Source organism: Rhagoletis zephyria, unplaced genomic scaffold (genome assembly GCF_001687245.7).
Source record: "Rhagoletis zephyria isolate East Lansing unplaced genomic scaffold, Rhagoletis_zephyria_1.1 Rzeph_scaffold_07055, whole genome shotgun sequence".
Taxonomy (NCBI): domain Eukaryota; kingdom Metazoa; phylum Arthropoda; class Insecta; order Diptera; family Tephritidae; genus Rhagoletis; species Rhagoletis zephyria.
The window spans coordinates 1-15,162 of NW_016164138.1; the positions used below are offsets into that span (position 1 = coordinate 1).

At 34.9% G+C, this 15,162-nt stretch overlaps 2 protein-coding genes across 2 annotated transcripts; both read right to left on the reverse strand.

Moving 5' to 3' along the window:
* Positions 1-783: 783 nt before the first annotated feature.
* On the reverse strand, positions 784-5,153 carry LOC108373821 (uncharacterized). Its single transcript, XM_017629770.1, has 5 exons — positions 5,132-5,153; positions 2,633-2,815; positions 2,402-2,549; positions 1,169-1,480; positions 784-999 (listed from the first exon to the last, which is right to left on the reverse strand). The coding sequence occupies exons 1-5, from the start codon at positions 5,151-5,153 to the stop codon at positions 876-878; spliced, it is 789 nt and encodes a 262-aa protein (XP_017485259.1). The 3' UTR covers positions 784-875.
* Positions 5,154-12,046: 6,893 nt separating this feature from the next.
* LOC108373822 (fructose-bisphosphate aldolase-like) lies at positions 12,047-13,503 on the reverse strand. The gene is made up of 2 exons (XM_017629771.1): positions 12,705-13,503; positions 12,047-12,636 (listed from the first exon to the last, which is right to left on the reverse strand). The coding sequence occupies exons 1-2, from the start codon at positions 13,501-13,503 to the stop codon at positions 12,047-12,049; spliced, it is 1,389 nt and encodes a 462-aa protein (XP_017485260.1).
* Between the last annotated feature and the right edge of the window lie 1,659 nt (positions 13,504-15,162).

The following is a 15,162-nucleotide window of genomic DNA, read 5'->3' on the forward strand; positions in this document are numbered from 1 at the left end:
TGTGTTGTCACCGCTCTCAGAGCGGCGCTCTGCATTCTTGGGGTGCGTACATATACATATACATACTCTGTTGTGAANAAATCCTCTCTCATTGGCGCAATCTTGTATTCTATCATTCTTGATTGAGAGTAATCTCGGAATACTCTCTTTAGAGATTAGTCGCACCATTTTTTGCAGGGCATGTATGTACTATGTATGTATGTGTGTGTTGTCACCGCTCTCAGAGCGGCGCTCTGCATTCTTGGGGTGCGTACATATACATATACATACTCTGTTGTGAACAGTCAAATACATGCTTAATAAATTTTGTATGAAAATATTATTTTTAAACACGAACATTTTTAAACGACTNTATGAAAATATTATTTTTAAATACGAACATTTTTAAACGACAATCAAATAAATCTAAAGTATTCATTTTTACTATGCATTATTTCCCTCAGTGTATAACCAAATCAAGTGTTGAGAGAAACATATTTAGTTGACGTAACTGAATTCTTTTTGCAGTGTAGGACTATTCTCTTTCTTTTTGCTGGGATTTTACAATTAAAACTGCATATTTACATATGCACATACATCCGGATATCAGTGAGAGAAACCGAGAGTAGAATATCATACATAATTCGATTCTGATTAAACAAGNACAATTAAAACTGCATATTTACATATGCACATACATCCGGATATCAGTGAGAGAAACCGAGAGTAGAATATTATACATAATTCGATTCTGATTAAACAAGATCCGTTTCCGAACATAAGAAATTTCAAAACATAAAAAAGGACGAGAAATGTTGTATACATTTATTGTGTTTACTTAAATTTATTTCCCTTAATTAATATTTACATAGACTTCTATTTTTTACTAAGACGCTTTAAAGATCACAAACCTCCCAGTCCAGCTGATAATACTTTTTCCCGTTGTCCATCAGCCATAAGTTCGCACAGTGATTTGAGCAAAAGTAACAGGTAAAAATTTGCTTCGATGTACTACCACGTCTAGACCGGAAATTATTGGTCAACTCAATTTTCAGTTATGGACCGTTTACACAGTGAAGAGTTAACTCACGCTCGGCAGCTAACTTAAATTATTTGTACTGAAAATCTGTAGTTAACTGCCGATGCTGAGTTAACTCGTCACCTATGTAGTTCATTAAATACAACTCACCTTTTCACAGCCATAAAGTAGTAAGTAGTATACAGCGGATTAGAGCAATTGAACATCGTACAACGAGCGGTGGGTCCATTGACTATATGATCATAAATGTACTTTTCAGGTAGCATTTGCTTCAGCGCCACATTCTCCCACAAGGGCATAAAGCGTCCCAGATATTGAACCGCTCGAATACAGTCATCGTACAGCGTTACTTGGTTGTCCAGCGATGGTACGCTAAAGATACGACGGGTTCCAAAAGGTAGCAATAAACTGGTATTGGTTTCTTTCTCTAACACCCAGAAGAAACTATCGTGCGACACCGACCTATATATACCGTACAAGTATGTACATATACATATGTATTAATTCGGATTTTCATTTATAATAAGCAGGGAACGGATTTTATGGAAATTGCCTTTTTTCAGCTAAAGAGATAGAGTATATTCGATTAAGAATGTCCACGATTTAGCTTTCCCTGATTCCATATATACACATTTGATGTTGCCTTTTTTGCCTTTTTTAAGATATTTGCCTTTTCTACCTTTAAAAAAGTGATTATAGCATTTAAAATTTTATTTTAAGATTAAAAAATATACACATGCGGCTTATAGAAGCGCAGGGACCTCTTGCCAAATTGGTGTTGGAAAAATTCCAAGCCGTTTTCTCAGCTAACGTAGGCTTGGAGACAATAACGGGTGTGGATAAAATTGTAAAGGGCGAGGAAAACGCCCTTATTCCTGATAATATGAACGTTTCAAACGTTCCATATTTACATTGGGCTCCACTTGTATCAACTTACTTCGAGCGCACATTTAGTACATTCAATGCTCTTCTTCGCGAAAATCGAATGAAAATGCTGCCAGAAAACTTCAAAATGCATTTTGTGGTTAAATGTTACTACAACTATACAGATTAAAGTTTTATGAGTTAGAAACTCGAAAGGATAAAATAGTCAAAGATTCAAAGTACAAATTTTCAATATAATGAAACTAGTTCATAGTTTTTCTCTTTTTACTTGTAATATAAACATTTCTAAAATAAATGTATTTTTTGGTTGTTCTTCGTATTTTCTGTTTTTTTTAGTACCTTATTTTGCTTTTTTTGCAATACCTAGTGCCTTTTACTGCCTTTTTCGCTATTTTATTTTGCCTTTTCCTGCCTATTTCGTTATTTTACTTTGCCTTTTTTATAGGTTTTTAGGTCCTGAAAATCCGTTCCCTGATAATAAGTAATAGCAATATTTACATTGGTGTTGCTTTCGAACGATTATCATAGAAAGTTTGGAAGAACTTTTCGTAAATCATAGGCACATGTGTAATGGAAGTGTTGTGAAAGATGCGCACATGGTTGAGAAACTTGGAGAGCGCAACCGGAAGATAAATGAGCGCGCAACCTAACCAGGGGGTATCAGATATTTAAAAGAGCAAGATATGTGTAAAACCAGCATCACCTTCAAAATGTATGAGAGTTACTTACGATCTGCTGAGAGTGATTGTAGGGACGGCAAGTAAGAGATTCGTTCGGGTATATGCCAGATATTGACATTATCACTGAGATTGAGTTCGTGTAGCCGTTGACACTCGCTTAGTTGAATTGGCAGACGTTTAAGGTGATTCTTGGAAAGGTTTAGTTCTTCCAGTTGTTTTAACGCACCAATTTCTGAAAGATGAAAACCAAAACCAAAGGTAAATCAAAAATTGAATATACATACATATCTAACTAAATTCTGACAAAATTATAGAACGGAAGTGAGTTTATCTGCGTAGGCATGGCGGATGGATCCTACTAATGATAAGCTCTCATACGATCTAAATTGCATAGCTGACCATTTGCGAAACCTTGTTTTGACTATGTCAAATTAAATGGAATTTGCCGTCAAATAAGTGAAAACACCTTGTCAAATGAAACTAAAAAATAAAAAATCGGACAAACTAATACGGTGCGCCTAGTGCTGGGGCATGGGTAAATGGGTAATTGGTAAAGTGGGTATTTACCGGTAAGTACCCAGATATTTACCGAAGTACTTTGGTATTTACCCAAATTGTGGGTATAAATAATAGGTACGGAAATTTAAAATAAATTAAAAGGCATTTCAAATAGAAAACAAATAACGTTTTTTATAGTTTTTAATATTTTTTTATTTAAATTGTACCACGATCGTTTATTAGGAAAAGATTGAAAAAGCAACAAAGTCTAAGCGGTAGAAGTTATAGCAGCTATTTCGAAGATACCCACATCTACTCATCAGACTTCTTTTTTCTAGACTTTAGTGGGGATCGAACCTGCGTAATCGATGTTCAAAGTCAGAAGCGTTAACCACTGAGCTATGTACACCCTGTAAACTCTTGTTGCTAATTCATTTTATTTTTTTTAGAACCAACTTGGTTTCTAATTACAAATGAAATAAAACCTGAATGAACTCATAATCACTCTCGCTATAACTATCCGAAAACAACTCACGAGCAGTGTTGCCGTTTTAGCTTTGGTGGCTAGATTTAGCTACCACATACTTTGTTTGGCCACATAAATTTAAAATTGCGCCTAGCCCTATTTTTAGCCCTTTGGGAGAATTTACGTATACTTGGCATGAAAAAGTTGAATATGCTTAATTTGATCTAATTTTTTTTTTTTTTGATTTATGTAAGAGATGAATTTTTAAACTAAGAAAGATTGATAGTTTAAAATAGTTAGGTTTACCGCCCTTAATATGCTTAATTTGTTAAATGGCCCATCAAGTCGATTGACTGTGTATGTTCTTGTGGTGTGATTGTACCAGCTGCTGGTGTCATGAGTGGTGAAATTAGCTAACTTTTCTAAGTAAAAAGTATTTTGGCGGAAATTTCTTGCACTATATGAGTCAAAGCCGTGTTTGTGGAAGATTAGGTTCACGATATAGTAGTTGTGAATTAAAAAAAAAAACACAATGTTTAAAAGAATGGTAGAAAAATTATGAAATTTCGGCTCTAATCATTTTGATCTTTCCTCGACTTCATTTGTAAAGAAATAAATATTGTACCAGCATGCTGGTAAGTTATATGCTTCGAGCCTGATGGTACAATCACTTGATGGAGCCAGCAAGCTGGTGTCGTATATTTCCCCTTTTATACAAAAAGGTTTTTGGTTGGATAAAATATTTGCTTTTTTTCCAGAGTTCGTTGTTTTCCATACCATTGCTTATTGAAAATGTTTGCGTGTATACTTATATATGTATGTGGCAATCGAGAAGATACAGCCGTGGTGTATAGACGTGGAGAACGAGCATTTTTTTACCGAAGATCAGAGAATATACCATTACGTAGATTAACCGTCTTTGATAGCATTTTGTATAACCTATACTCGTATTGTATTAATTTCCAACTATATTTTTGAGAATACTATTCGCTTTAAATACCAATCCCATACTGTAATAAGTTGAATTGAATAAATCAACATCTCACATGTATGTATATGTAAGTAAAAAAAATTAGCCACCATTTTTAGCCACAAGGATTTTTTTTAGCTCTTTTTTAGCCCTTTTTTTAAAGGAATTAGGCTACCACTAAAACTGATTCGCGGCAACACTGCTCACGAGTGCACGATTCCTGTTGAAGTTAAAGGAATGCCATCTTCAGCACCTTGTGAACTACGAAAATTAATTAAATAATATGTTAGATTTTAGTAATGGCAAGCGAAGTATTTTTCATACAAATCGAAGAAAACTTACTCAAAAACAGGGCTGGTAAACGGAAAAGGGTAGCTAAGGGCAAATGCAGTTAAAAGTGAAAAAATCGTACAAAATTCATTTCATGAAGCAGTATTTTGGCAAAATTGTGCGCGTAAGTGAAAAGGCAGCTAAACGTAATATACTGTACATACATAATTTTAATAAAAATTGTAGAGTTTTTATTTGCAGGGGTACACAAATTTTATTCAATAAGCATCTACCGAAATTAGGTAAATACCCGGGTACGAAAATGGGTATTAATGGGTAAATACCAAGGTGTACACCGTGCGCCATTTTAACAATTTGTGGATTTTTTTCGTTTGTTTATTTAACTTTTGTTATTTTTTTATGAAAGTATAGCTAACTATCTAACAAAAATCATGTAGGGCGAAATCTCAAACTAAGTACAAATATTTGAAGTATTCGACAAAGTTTCATCAAAATCTTTAGTAAACATTTTGGTACGCAGTTTTATAACACATTAAATTGTAATAAAATAAAGTGTAAATGTGAACCTCCTAAAAAATATCGTTGTTTTTTTGGCGAAGATGCGATGCATTTTCTTACGCACAAATTATGTTAGGCAATTTCTTTGTGTGGAAGAAAACAAGGCGAATTCATATAAGGTGGTAGCGGTAGTACAAAAAAAAAAACATGTATTTTGTTTTTGCTTTTGCTCAAAGAGGAAGAGGGAAAGAAAATGCCAACACTCTTACCTTCACACTTTCTCATAAGGGGTTTTGACATATGACAGGTGTTCTAGCAACGCCAGTCAAGTGATTAAAAATAAACAAAAATTGTTTTGGAAAAATTTGGTACAAAAAGTTCCAGAAGGGGCTCCGAGAAGGAGTCTGAGCATACATAATATTTAAATGACATGCAAACAATATATTCTTGTAGTTTCGTGCATTTTGATTAATCTTAGTAAATTATATTTTGAGCTCAAAAGAGAATAGCTCGTTTTTAACCGACTTCCAAAAAAGGAGGAGGTTATCAGTTCGTCGGAATATATATATATTTTTTTATGTATGTTACCGCATAACTTTGGACCGCGTCAACCGATTGCGATAATTATTTTTGCATCGCAAAGGTAGTGTCTTAGAGGTGGTCCCATACTAATCTGGGTTAGATCCGATCATTGGATTATGAAATATATATATATATATATATATATATATATATATTAAGTCGGCTTTTTTTTGCTAAAAATTACTTGTCTTACTTGTAATTCCTATGGGAATAATAAACACTCGATGTGCGACCTCTTAGAATTATCGTAGATAGTGGAAATTCCTGGAGGTATATTGCTATGCCAAATACTAAAATCTGAGCCAGATTGTGGTCGCATTGCAGGATCAGGTTTACCACTGAAAAACTTTATTTCCTATCAAGAGCTGGTTCGAAAACCTACCAAAATGGCTTCTTTCCTACCATTTAAAAAAACGGCGTTTGCCGACACTAAATATTTTTTTTGCTGCTTTTTGTACTTAGAATAAGATTTCCAGGCAAACAAAAAGATCAGAATAATTGATAATAGCTGGTATATACATACTTAAGTACATATTATACATAGCACATAAAAAAGTGGTGTGTGATTTTAACCATATCCACCTACCGACAAGTAATGCTACCCGCTGAACCCGAATCTGAGGTCCGTTTGACTCCTACACCCGCAAAATTTTGAGTAAGTTGCGAAAAACCTTCGGAGTAAATGACGTGAAAAATCGGAGCAGAAAATGAAATTCTGACGTAGAATTTTTACGCATCAATCATTTTCATACAGATATTTATTATGAAGTATATATGTGTAAGTAAGGTAAAAATAAACCTCACGGTTAGGCTTGTAAAATGTCCGAGTCTAGGAGCCGTCGGGCTGGGGGGAAAATCTGCGCGCTACGGGTTTGCCATTAATTTCTACGAGTTGTGGTTAAAAACCTTGAGATCCTCCGATTTACTGGAAATATGTATGACTAACAATAAGTTTTCTTTTTAATAAAAAATTACATATTCTGTACACACGTACATTTCATATGTGGTATGCATTTGAATTTTTCTCCTAGTGCCATTTAAAATAGGTTTGTTCCACTAGCTACTTGTAGAAAAACTCGAGCAAATTTAAAACTGTCAGCGTATATCAAATAAACTCTAAAACGTACTTGTGGAACGCGTATGTGTAACTCGAAGTGACTTCGAGTAGCTTGTGGAACAAACCTAATATTTTAACAGCCTTGCCATTGTTGAAACTATTATCGATTCGAATCTGATTTATAAACCTGCCTTTACGTCCATCAATTCAATCACTTGATATCTCTTTAGATACCCAGTGGATACAACTTTTTATAGCGTATACGGAGTTCAGAGAATCGCCGAAGGTAATTGGTGAAATTCTGCCTATGCCAGTAAGCAAAGAGTTTTTTAAGGTATTTGGAAAACAGTTGGACCCATCCAAGAAACAGAATGAGGGTAAAACTGATATTGTCCCAATTTGGAAAGCCTACTCACAGTGCTGACAAAGTGACACACTACTTAAAACCAAAGGTGTTTTCTGTTTTATGAGCAAGAAACCTACCAAAATTTAAACGTCCTACCATCCTACCAACGAGAAAAAAACTACCAATTTTGGTAGGAAAAGCCCAGACCGGCAACCCTGTGCAGGATTTTTATTTTTGACGTAGAATACGTCTTATGTACGTTTCGATATGGAGGCTATGCTCAAATGTTGTAGTTGTAATTTTTAAAGCTTCACGAAAACGCTTGTTGCACGGGAACTAATGAAGCGATTTCAAAGAGGAGTGTGGCGTTTCAAAGCTAAAATTCCAAACCTATCGCCAGATTAATTTTTGTAGGTAACCAATTCGATTTCTTTCGTAGAAACAACGGTAAATATTGGGGTTAATTTTGAGCCTTTAAAGTGCTCCAGCAGCTTATGATTTGCAGATATAACTTTCATTTTCGGGAACTTTTGAGGTACTTAATCACCATTAATTTAAATGAAACTCATATCAAATGAAAGATGAGTGGGCGTAGATGTGCCGAGTTTAATTTTTAACCCTCTAAGAGCCACCCTGACGGAAATATTAAAAAAAAACTATTTAAAGTCCTGATTGGTACAAGTTCAGCCCGAATATCAGTTAGAGAACAACATGACTTCTTTTATATTAATACCAGAGACCGTACCGGTTATGCATTTTATAATAAAAAGTTATTTTTTGGCTTTTATTATTTTGAGCAAATAATACCGGGTAATTTTGCTTTTTATTTTTTTGAGACAAAAATAAAAGCTAAAATTGGCCTTTTATTTTTTTTTGAGCGGAAAATAATCGGTAATTGTTGCCTTTTATTTTTTCAGGCTAAAATAAAAGTCAAAGTTCCAAATTAAGTATTCCAGAGTTGTGTATACTCGAATTTAATAGTTTTAAAGCTCCTATCTGGATTCTAATAATTCCCTAATACACGAATACCAAGGTTAGATCAAATCTAAATATGTACTTATGTACAATACATGAAGGCATCTTCTGTTAACGGCATCAGATATCAAGGATCAAGGATTTACATATTTATTAGTCTGTTCCTTTGAACATCGGACTAAAACCTGTGGAACTGTCAAACTACAATTTTACTCTCTCAAGTGAGAGTAAAAGGAGAACAGATGCATAAGTGCACGGGAACGAAAAATGCACTATTTCCTTTAAAAACATCAGTTGGTTTGTTTACATGTGATTGGCACAACACTGATTTGGCTGAAATATCACTAAATAATTATTAAAATCTATACATATTCAAATATTTCGTTGTTAACTACCATTTTTTTTTTCATATATAAGGTTCCTTGCTTCCACTGCTTTCTGTTTTTGTTTGCAGATGCAAATCAGCTGATCGTTTGACACTTTTCATGAACTTACAGGCAAATACTCCGGACTAAATCCTGTAACTTCTGACTAGGAACAGTTGTTCAGTTTCTCTCTCAAAAGTGTTCACACCTACAGGTTTTATGTCAATAGGAACGGCTTCCTGTAAGTTCTAACTAAAACCTGTAAGCCGGACTGCTATTGGAATAGACTATATGTAAGTTAACAAAAGATGTAACTACATCAATAATTATGTTCGCTAAAGTACCCGCATCGATGTACTTAAGCGGGTTCTTTTAAGTGCCCAACCCGCCTAAGTACCTCAAATAGCTGACATTTTTCATGAAGTACTTAAGCAGGTTTTATTGCATATACAGTACTTCAGACGGCGCTTAACTCGAGAATGTATGGTCCACTTTCAGCTTTTTTTTGTTGTTGTATTTGTTTGCCAGATGATGGATATGAAGGAGCCTTTTGTTTATGGAAAACGTATGCAATAAACTATGCAAAAAATTTGGAGCTTACGTTTCTTTCGCGGTTATGGCTCGATTGCTTCTATAGTTCTTATAGTGCGATGCCTAACTATAACTTTTATTTAATCGGATTTATGTTACAAAATACTTGCTTTATTTGGTGGTGTCACAAACAGTAAGAAAAAGAAAATTCTACAAAATGACAGATCGGTTTTTTCGCGGTGCTGCCAGACGGTTTAATTCATAGAAAAATAATAAGTGTTGCCAGTCTGCGGACGATGATACTGTGGTCTGGTTTTGGGGGTTTTCACCTACTAAACCGCCACAACCAACAACCTGCCAGTATGTGTGGGCTTACAGACAGAGAGGACTAGGAAATCGATCTTTTATTCCCAAACCAAACCAAACCAAAAATAATTTAAAATATTCGAATAATTATATTAATCACACAATTAAAAAAAATCAAAAATGATTGAAAAGAATTATATGTATTAATCATGTAATTAAAAAAGTTCAAAAATAATTGAAAATAACACTGTGAGACAAATGGTAGGGGTCAGAGATCGGGAAGGGTTCAAACTACCGGGGAAAGTTATATCGGTAAAAAAAGAAGTTATACGTGTCCCGGCGTTTCGCTGGGTCACGTCTAGGAATCGAGATATATCGATTTGAAGTTAGTAACTATCATATAGAGGAAATTGTCACCTTTGGTGGTCTTTTTTTTTGACATAACTTGAGAACCACTAGTCCAATTTTGCTCAAACAAATTTAAAAAAATTAAAAATTACAATTCCTTTAATCTGTTCATATAACGTTTTTCTATATAATCAACAGTTTTGCCGGTAAAAATAAATGTATGAAGAAAAAAAATATTTTTTGCCTAAAATATTAAATTTTTTTATTTTTTAAATTCATAAAAAAACCAAAACGGAAAAAAAGGCAAGTCGTATTACTTTCACGCAAAGTCACATAACCTTTAAGCAAAATGAGACATAGGTCATGAAAATCGATGGACGCGTTTCGCTTTTATTCACAATTAAGTGAAGGTATCTCAAAAAAAGGTGACAATTTCCCCTATATGATAGTTACTAACTTCAAATCGATATATCTCGATTCCTAGACGTGGCCCGGCGTTTGTTTTTGACCGATATAACATTTCCCGTTGGTATCATCCCATCCCGATTTTGACTGTCGCTTAGTGTAATCAAAACTAACAAAATAATCATGTAATTAAAACAATTAATAAATTAATTTTCTTTTTTGAAAGTAATTAGTAATTAAAAATGTGCAAAGAATGGTATTTAATCATTAAACGGCTAGTCAAAAAACCTGCTTTAATTAATAATTATTTAATTTAATTTATTTATAATCTACAGTGCAAAGTACCTTACAGACGAGACCATAATATAAACACGCCCAAATTGGCAATTAAAATATTGCTAAAATATGCATAAATACATACCGTATTAAGCAATTACAATCAGTATTTTTACAAAATTTGATCTAGATGAAGCAAAATCGAGCAGGTTTGTATTAGATAATGCATTAAAATCTCGAAGAGCACGAGCAATGGGAGCATTACCCTTTTCGCCGTAAAAAGGGTAAAAAAGCGAAGATTTCTTTGCGGAACCTTAAATCTTATCCGTTCAAGTAAAACTGGACAATCAATAATACCATTAATAATATTGAAAGTGATTGACAGTGGAAGGACTGTCCTTCTCTTTTCTAGAAAGTCCAGATTAATAAGCATAAGCCGAGAATTGTAGGATGGATGGATGGAGTTTTTGAGTATAAAGTTAATATGACAACTGAACGAAAATTTCGAGTCGAAAATAACTCTGAGGTCCTTAAACTCTGTAATATTCTGTAGTGCATGATTAGCAATGTTATATGTTGTGTTAAAATTGGTATGATGCCTCGAAAACGTTAAATGGAAAAATTTTTTAATATGTACGTAGACGCGACCTCTCGCACCACCGATGGAGATTATCCAGGTCACATTGTAGCTTTAGAGAAATCACTGAGTCCTTAACTGTTGAAAAAATTTGCAAATCATCGGCATAGAGCAGACAATTTGAAGAAAAACATTTACTGATGTCATTAATAAAAAGGACAAAGAGAAGGGGCCCCAAGTTGCTTCCTTTGGGGACACCTGAAGTAGCAAAGNAACATTTACTGATGTCATTGATAAAAAGGACAAAGAGAAGGGGCCCCAAGTTGCTTCCTTTGGGGACACCTGAAGTAGCAAAAAAATGGATCGAGAAAACCCCGTCTAAGCTACTGCAGAAAGGTGGAGAAATTATTTGAGTTGTAAACAAGATTTCTTTATTTACGAAGCATTGACAGATGTCCTTATAAGAGCTGGAAGTTAATTATGTGTGTCCCTAAACAAATTTTTAATTCAGAAAATTCGCTATATATTCGTTCCAAATAATCGCATCTAAAAAAAAAGGGGAGAAAAGAGAAATTTACATATCGATGGCTGAGTGGAAGATCAACCTTTCTCGGCAGGCAGTTCGAAAACGCCCTATCACAGAAAAATTTTCAACAACGCCCTATTTCCGAATTTTACGCCCAATTTTAAAATTTGATTGAAAAACGCCATATCGCAGAAAACTTTTCAAGAACATCCTATTTTAGAATTCGGTTCAAACCCACCCTATCTCAACATATTTTTAATATATTTTCAGTTGAGATTGGGTGTTTTTAAATAAAATTCTTAAATAGGCCGTTCTTCAATCAAATTCTGGAGTAGGGCGTTCCTGGAAAGTTTTCTGAGATAGGGCGTTTTCGAACTGGCTGCGGAGATAGGTCGATCTTCCACTCAGCCATTGACATGCACTTGTGTTTGGTACTGTTTTATATGTTATTCTTCAGTGTGTTCGGTGATTAACCCCTCAGCAGACAGTGGGCCATTTGCTTCTGCTTCCTCCTCTTTAACTTCTGTTGGTGGTTCGTTTGGTGGATCAGGCTGTTCTCTTCTGTTTTCAGTGATTAAATCCTCAGCAGGCGGTGGGTAATTTGCTTCCTCTTCAATTTCTGTTGGCGATTCTGTTGGTTGGCCATGCTGTTCGGGCTTCGCGGCCATACTTTGAGCAGTAGGAGGGCGACATATTTCATCATATTTCACACAATCATCTGGTAGTGGAGTTGGTCTAGTTTTAAAATATCTTAACGCCTTTTTACAGTAACACTGATCGGCCAGAGATTTCATTGAACCAGCAGCGTACTTTCCCAGAACAGCCTGTGAAAAAGCTCCAAGTATCTTCAGCAGTTCGTTTTGTGCTCTTTCAATATTCTTCTTATGACCCCCCCATGCAATACAAATCGATGATTGACTACCGCCGTCAAAGCTAAACGTTATTGGCCATGGCTTTGGGGATGGATCGACCGCAAAAGCATTTAATTGGCATAGCGTTTTGTCTTCTGTTTTACCATCCACTTGCAAAATAATGCCTTGGAAGAGAATATCGTTGTTTTTGGAAGTATAATAGTATATGCTTTGGTAATTTCCTTAAACTTACCACCTACTGCCGGCGGGACTACTTGCCTTAGCATGCGCAGCGTTGCTTTGGAAATTTGACCTGGTGAATAACGTTTATCGCACTTAGGGCCCGAATGCAACACAGGCAATTTTAGCAATGTCCCTTGAAGGTCTACATGGTGATCGTAAAGCGCCTTATAAATGAACATCAAAACAGTTTCGGCAACTTTCTCAGCACGATCTAAGTCATTATCATCCGACGGTATGATATCAACTTCTAGTATAGCTAGCATTCGTTTTGATTGTGATATGGCTGCATATTTCGCCAAGGTATTCCCATTCTCAATTATGGCTTGATATGATGGTGTGAACTCGCCTATATTGTACTGAGCTCTCCACATGGTAAAATCACAACCGGAATCTTTATATTCCGTACAATTGCCACCCAATCCATCCAGGCCTTGGGTAGTGAACTCTCCGACTGTGCACATAAGCGGCACTAGCCCCCGACCCACTGTAACGCCCACCAATATATTTTTACGCCGCAATTGGCAGTGGAGCGCACATCCGCTGCTTGTCGTCAGATCCAACACTTCCGGGTGCACCGCTACGCCTGAGACATAGTCGGCCATTTTTTCACCAGTCGAGAAAAGCATGTTGCGATACTGAATGCGAGTTGCTTCGCCGCGGCTTATACCAAATACTTCCAATTGTTTTTCTAATTGGTAAAGAGACTCGTCTGTGATGAGTATACCATGGCCTGGAGTCATAAGTATTGTAGCGATATGATGCAATTCATCACTTATGCTACGTGGCGGATGATTGAAATAAGTAGTCATGTTGGATGTAATGCAGTTTTTTTATGAATTTGAAATTTTGGGAACAAAAGAGAAATAACAGTTCAAACGTGAATAATTTTATTTTTCTGAAAATTGTATATTTTTTTGAGTATCTTTGTTTGACAAATTATAATTTAATTCTTTATTTCTGCATTATGCCAGTCCAGGGAGCCAGGCCAGCACTGGACCGGAATGACGGCTGTCCATATGTAGATCAGCTGAGGGAATATGTAGATCAGTGCCAGGCAGCCAGTAGCCTCGCAAGGCTACATGTTTTGACTGGCACTGATGTAGATTAAGAAAAATAAAGATAAATATATAGTAAGAAAAAGATGAGGATGAGGGATACTGATAAAAGACGAAGATACCCAACAAGCAAATTAACTTAAAGAAAGTTTTTTTTTTAAGTTTTCAATTATAAACATTAATGGCCTTATTCATAAAAAATAAAATAGGTTTATAGAGCTCTATANGCTTCGCCGCGGCTTATACCAAATACTTCCAATTGTTTTTCTAATTGGTAAAGAGACTCGTCTGTGATGAGTATACCATGGCCTGGAGTCATAAGTATTGTAGCGATATGATGCAATTCATCACTTATGCTACGTGGCGGATGATTGAAATAAGTAGTCATGTTGGATGTAATGCAGTTTTTTTATGAATTTGAAATTTTGGGAACAAAAGAGAAATAACAGTTCAAACGTGAATAATTTTATTTTTCTGAAAATTGTATATTTTTTTGAGTATCTTTGTTTGACAAATTATAATTTACTTCTTTATTTCTGCATTATGCCAGTCCAGGGAGCCAGGCCAGCACTGGACCGGAATGACGGCTTTCCATATGTAGATCAGCTGAGGGAATATGTAGATCAGTGCCAGGCAGCCAGTAGCCTCGCAAGGCTACATGTTTTGACTGGCACTGATGTAGATTAAGAAAAATAAAGATAAATATATAGTAAGAAAAAGATGAGGATGAGGGATACTGATAAAAGACGAAGATACCCAACAAGCAAATTAACTTAAAGAAAGTTTTTTTTTTAAGTTTTCAATTATAAACATTAATGGCCTTATTCATAAAAAATAAAATAGGTTTATAGAGCTCTATAAAGTGACATTTTCATAAAAATTTTCGATTTATAAAGCAGTTAAAGTCTTCTTTATTTTTTATGAATTTGGGCGTAAGCTTACAAAACGTTAATTTTTTATTTATGAATCGCTTGAAAGTAAGCGTAATATAATCGAAAAGGAACATTGGTTATAAGCGTAGAAATATAAACTTGTAATAAATGTTCAAAAGAAAGCTTTTTATAAGCGTAAAAGTGTAAACTTATAATAAAGGTTCAAAACAAGTTGTTTATAAGCGTATAAATATAAACTTACTAAAAATTTTCAAAAGAAGGCTTTTTATAAACATTTATCCAACCCTTTATTTAAAGATATTTCATTGAAAACTCATACATAGATTGCTTAACATCTAGAAACTAAAAGAAATGCGAATTTTCGGCGGACTCATCTACAGTCGCGAAAATATAAATAGGGAATAGACATTTTAGCATACAAATTCACGATAACACACAAAAATTAAGCATAAAAAAGTTAATTATTACATCTTGTTGCGTGCTTGCAATTACATGCGGTTATTGGCAAATTGGAAAAACG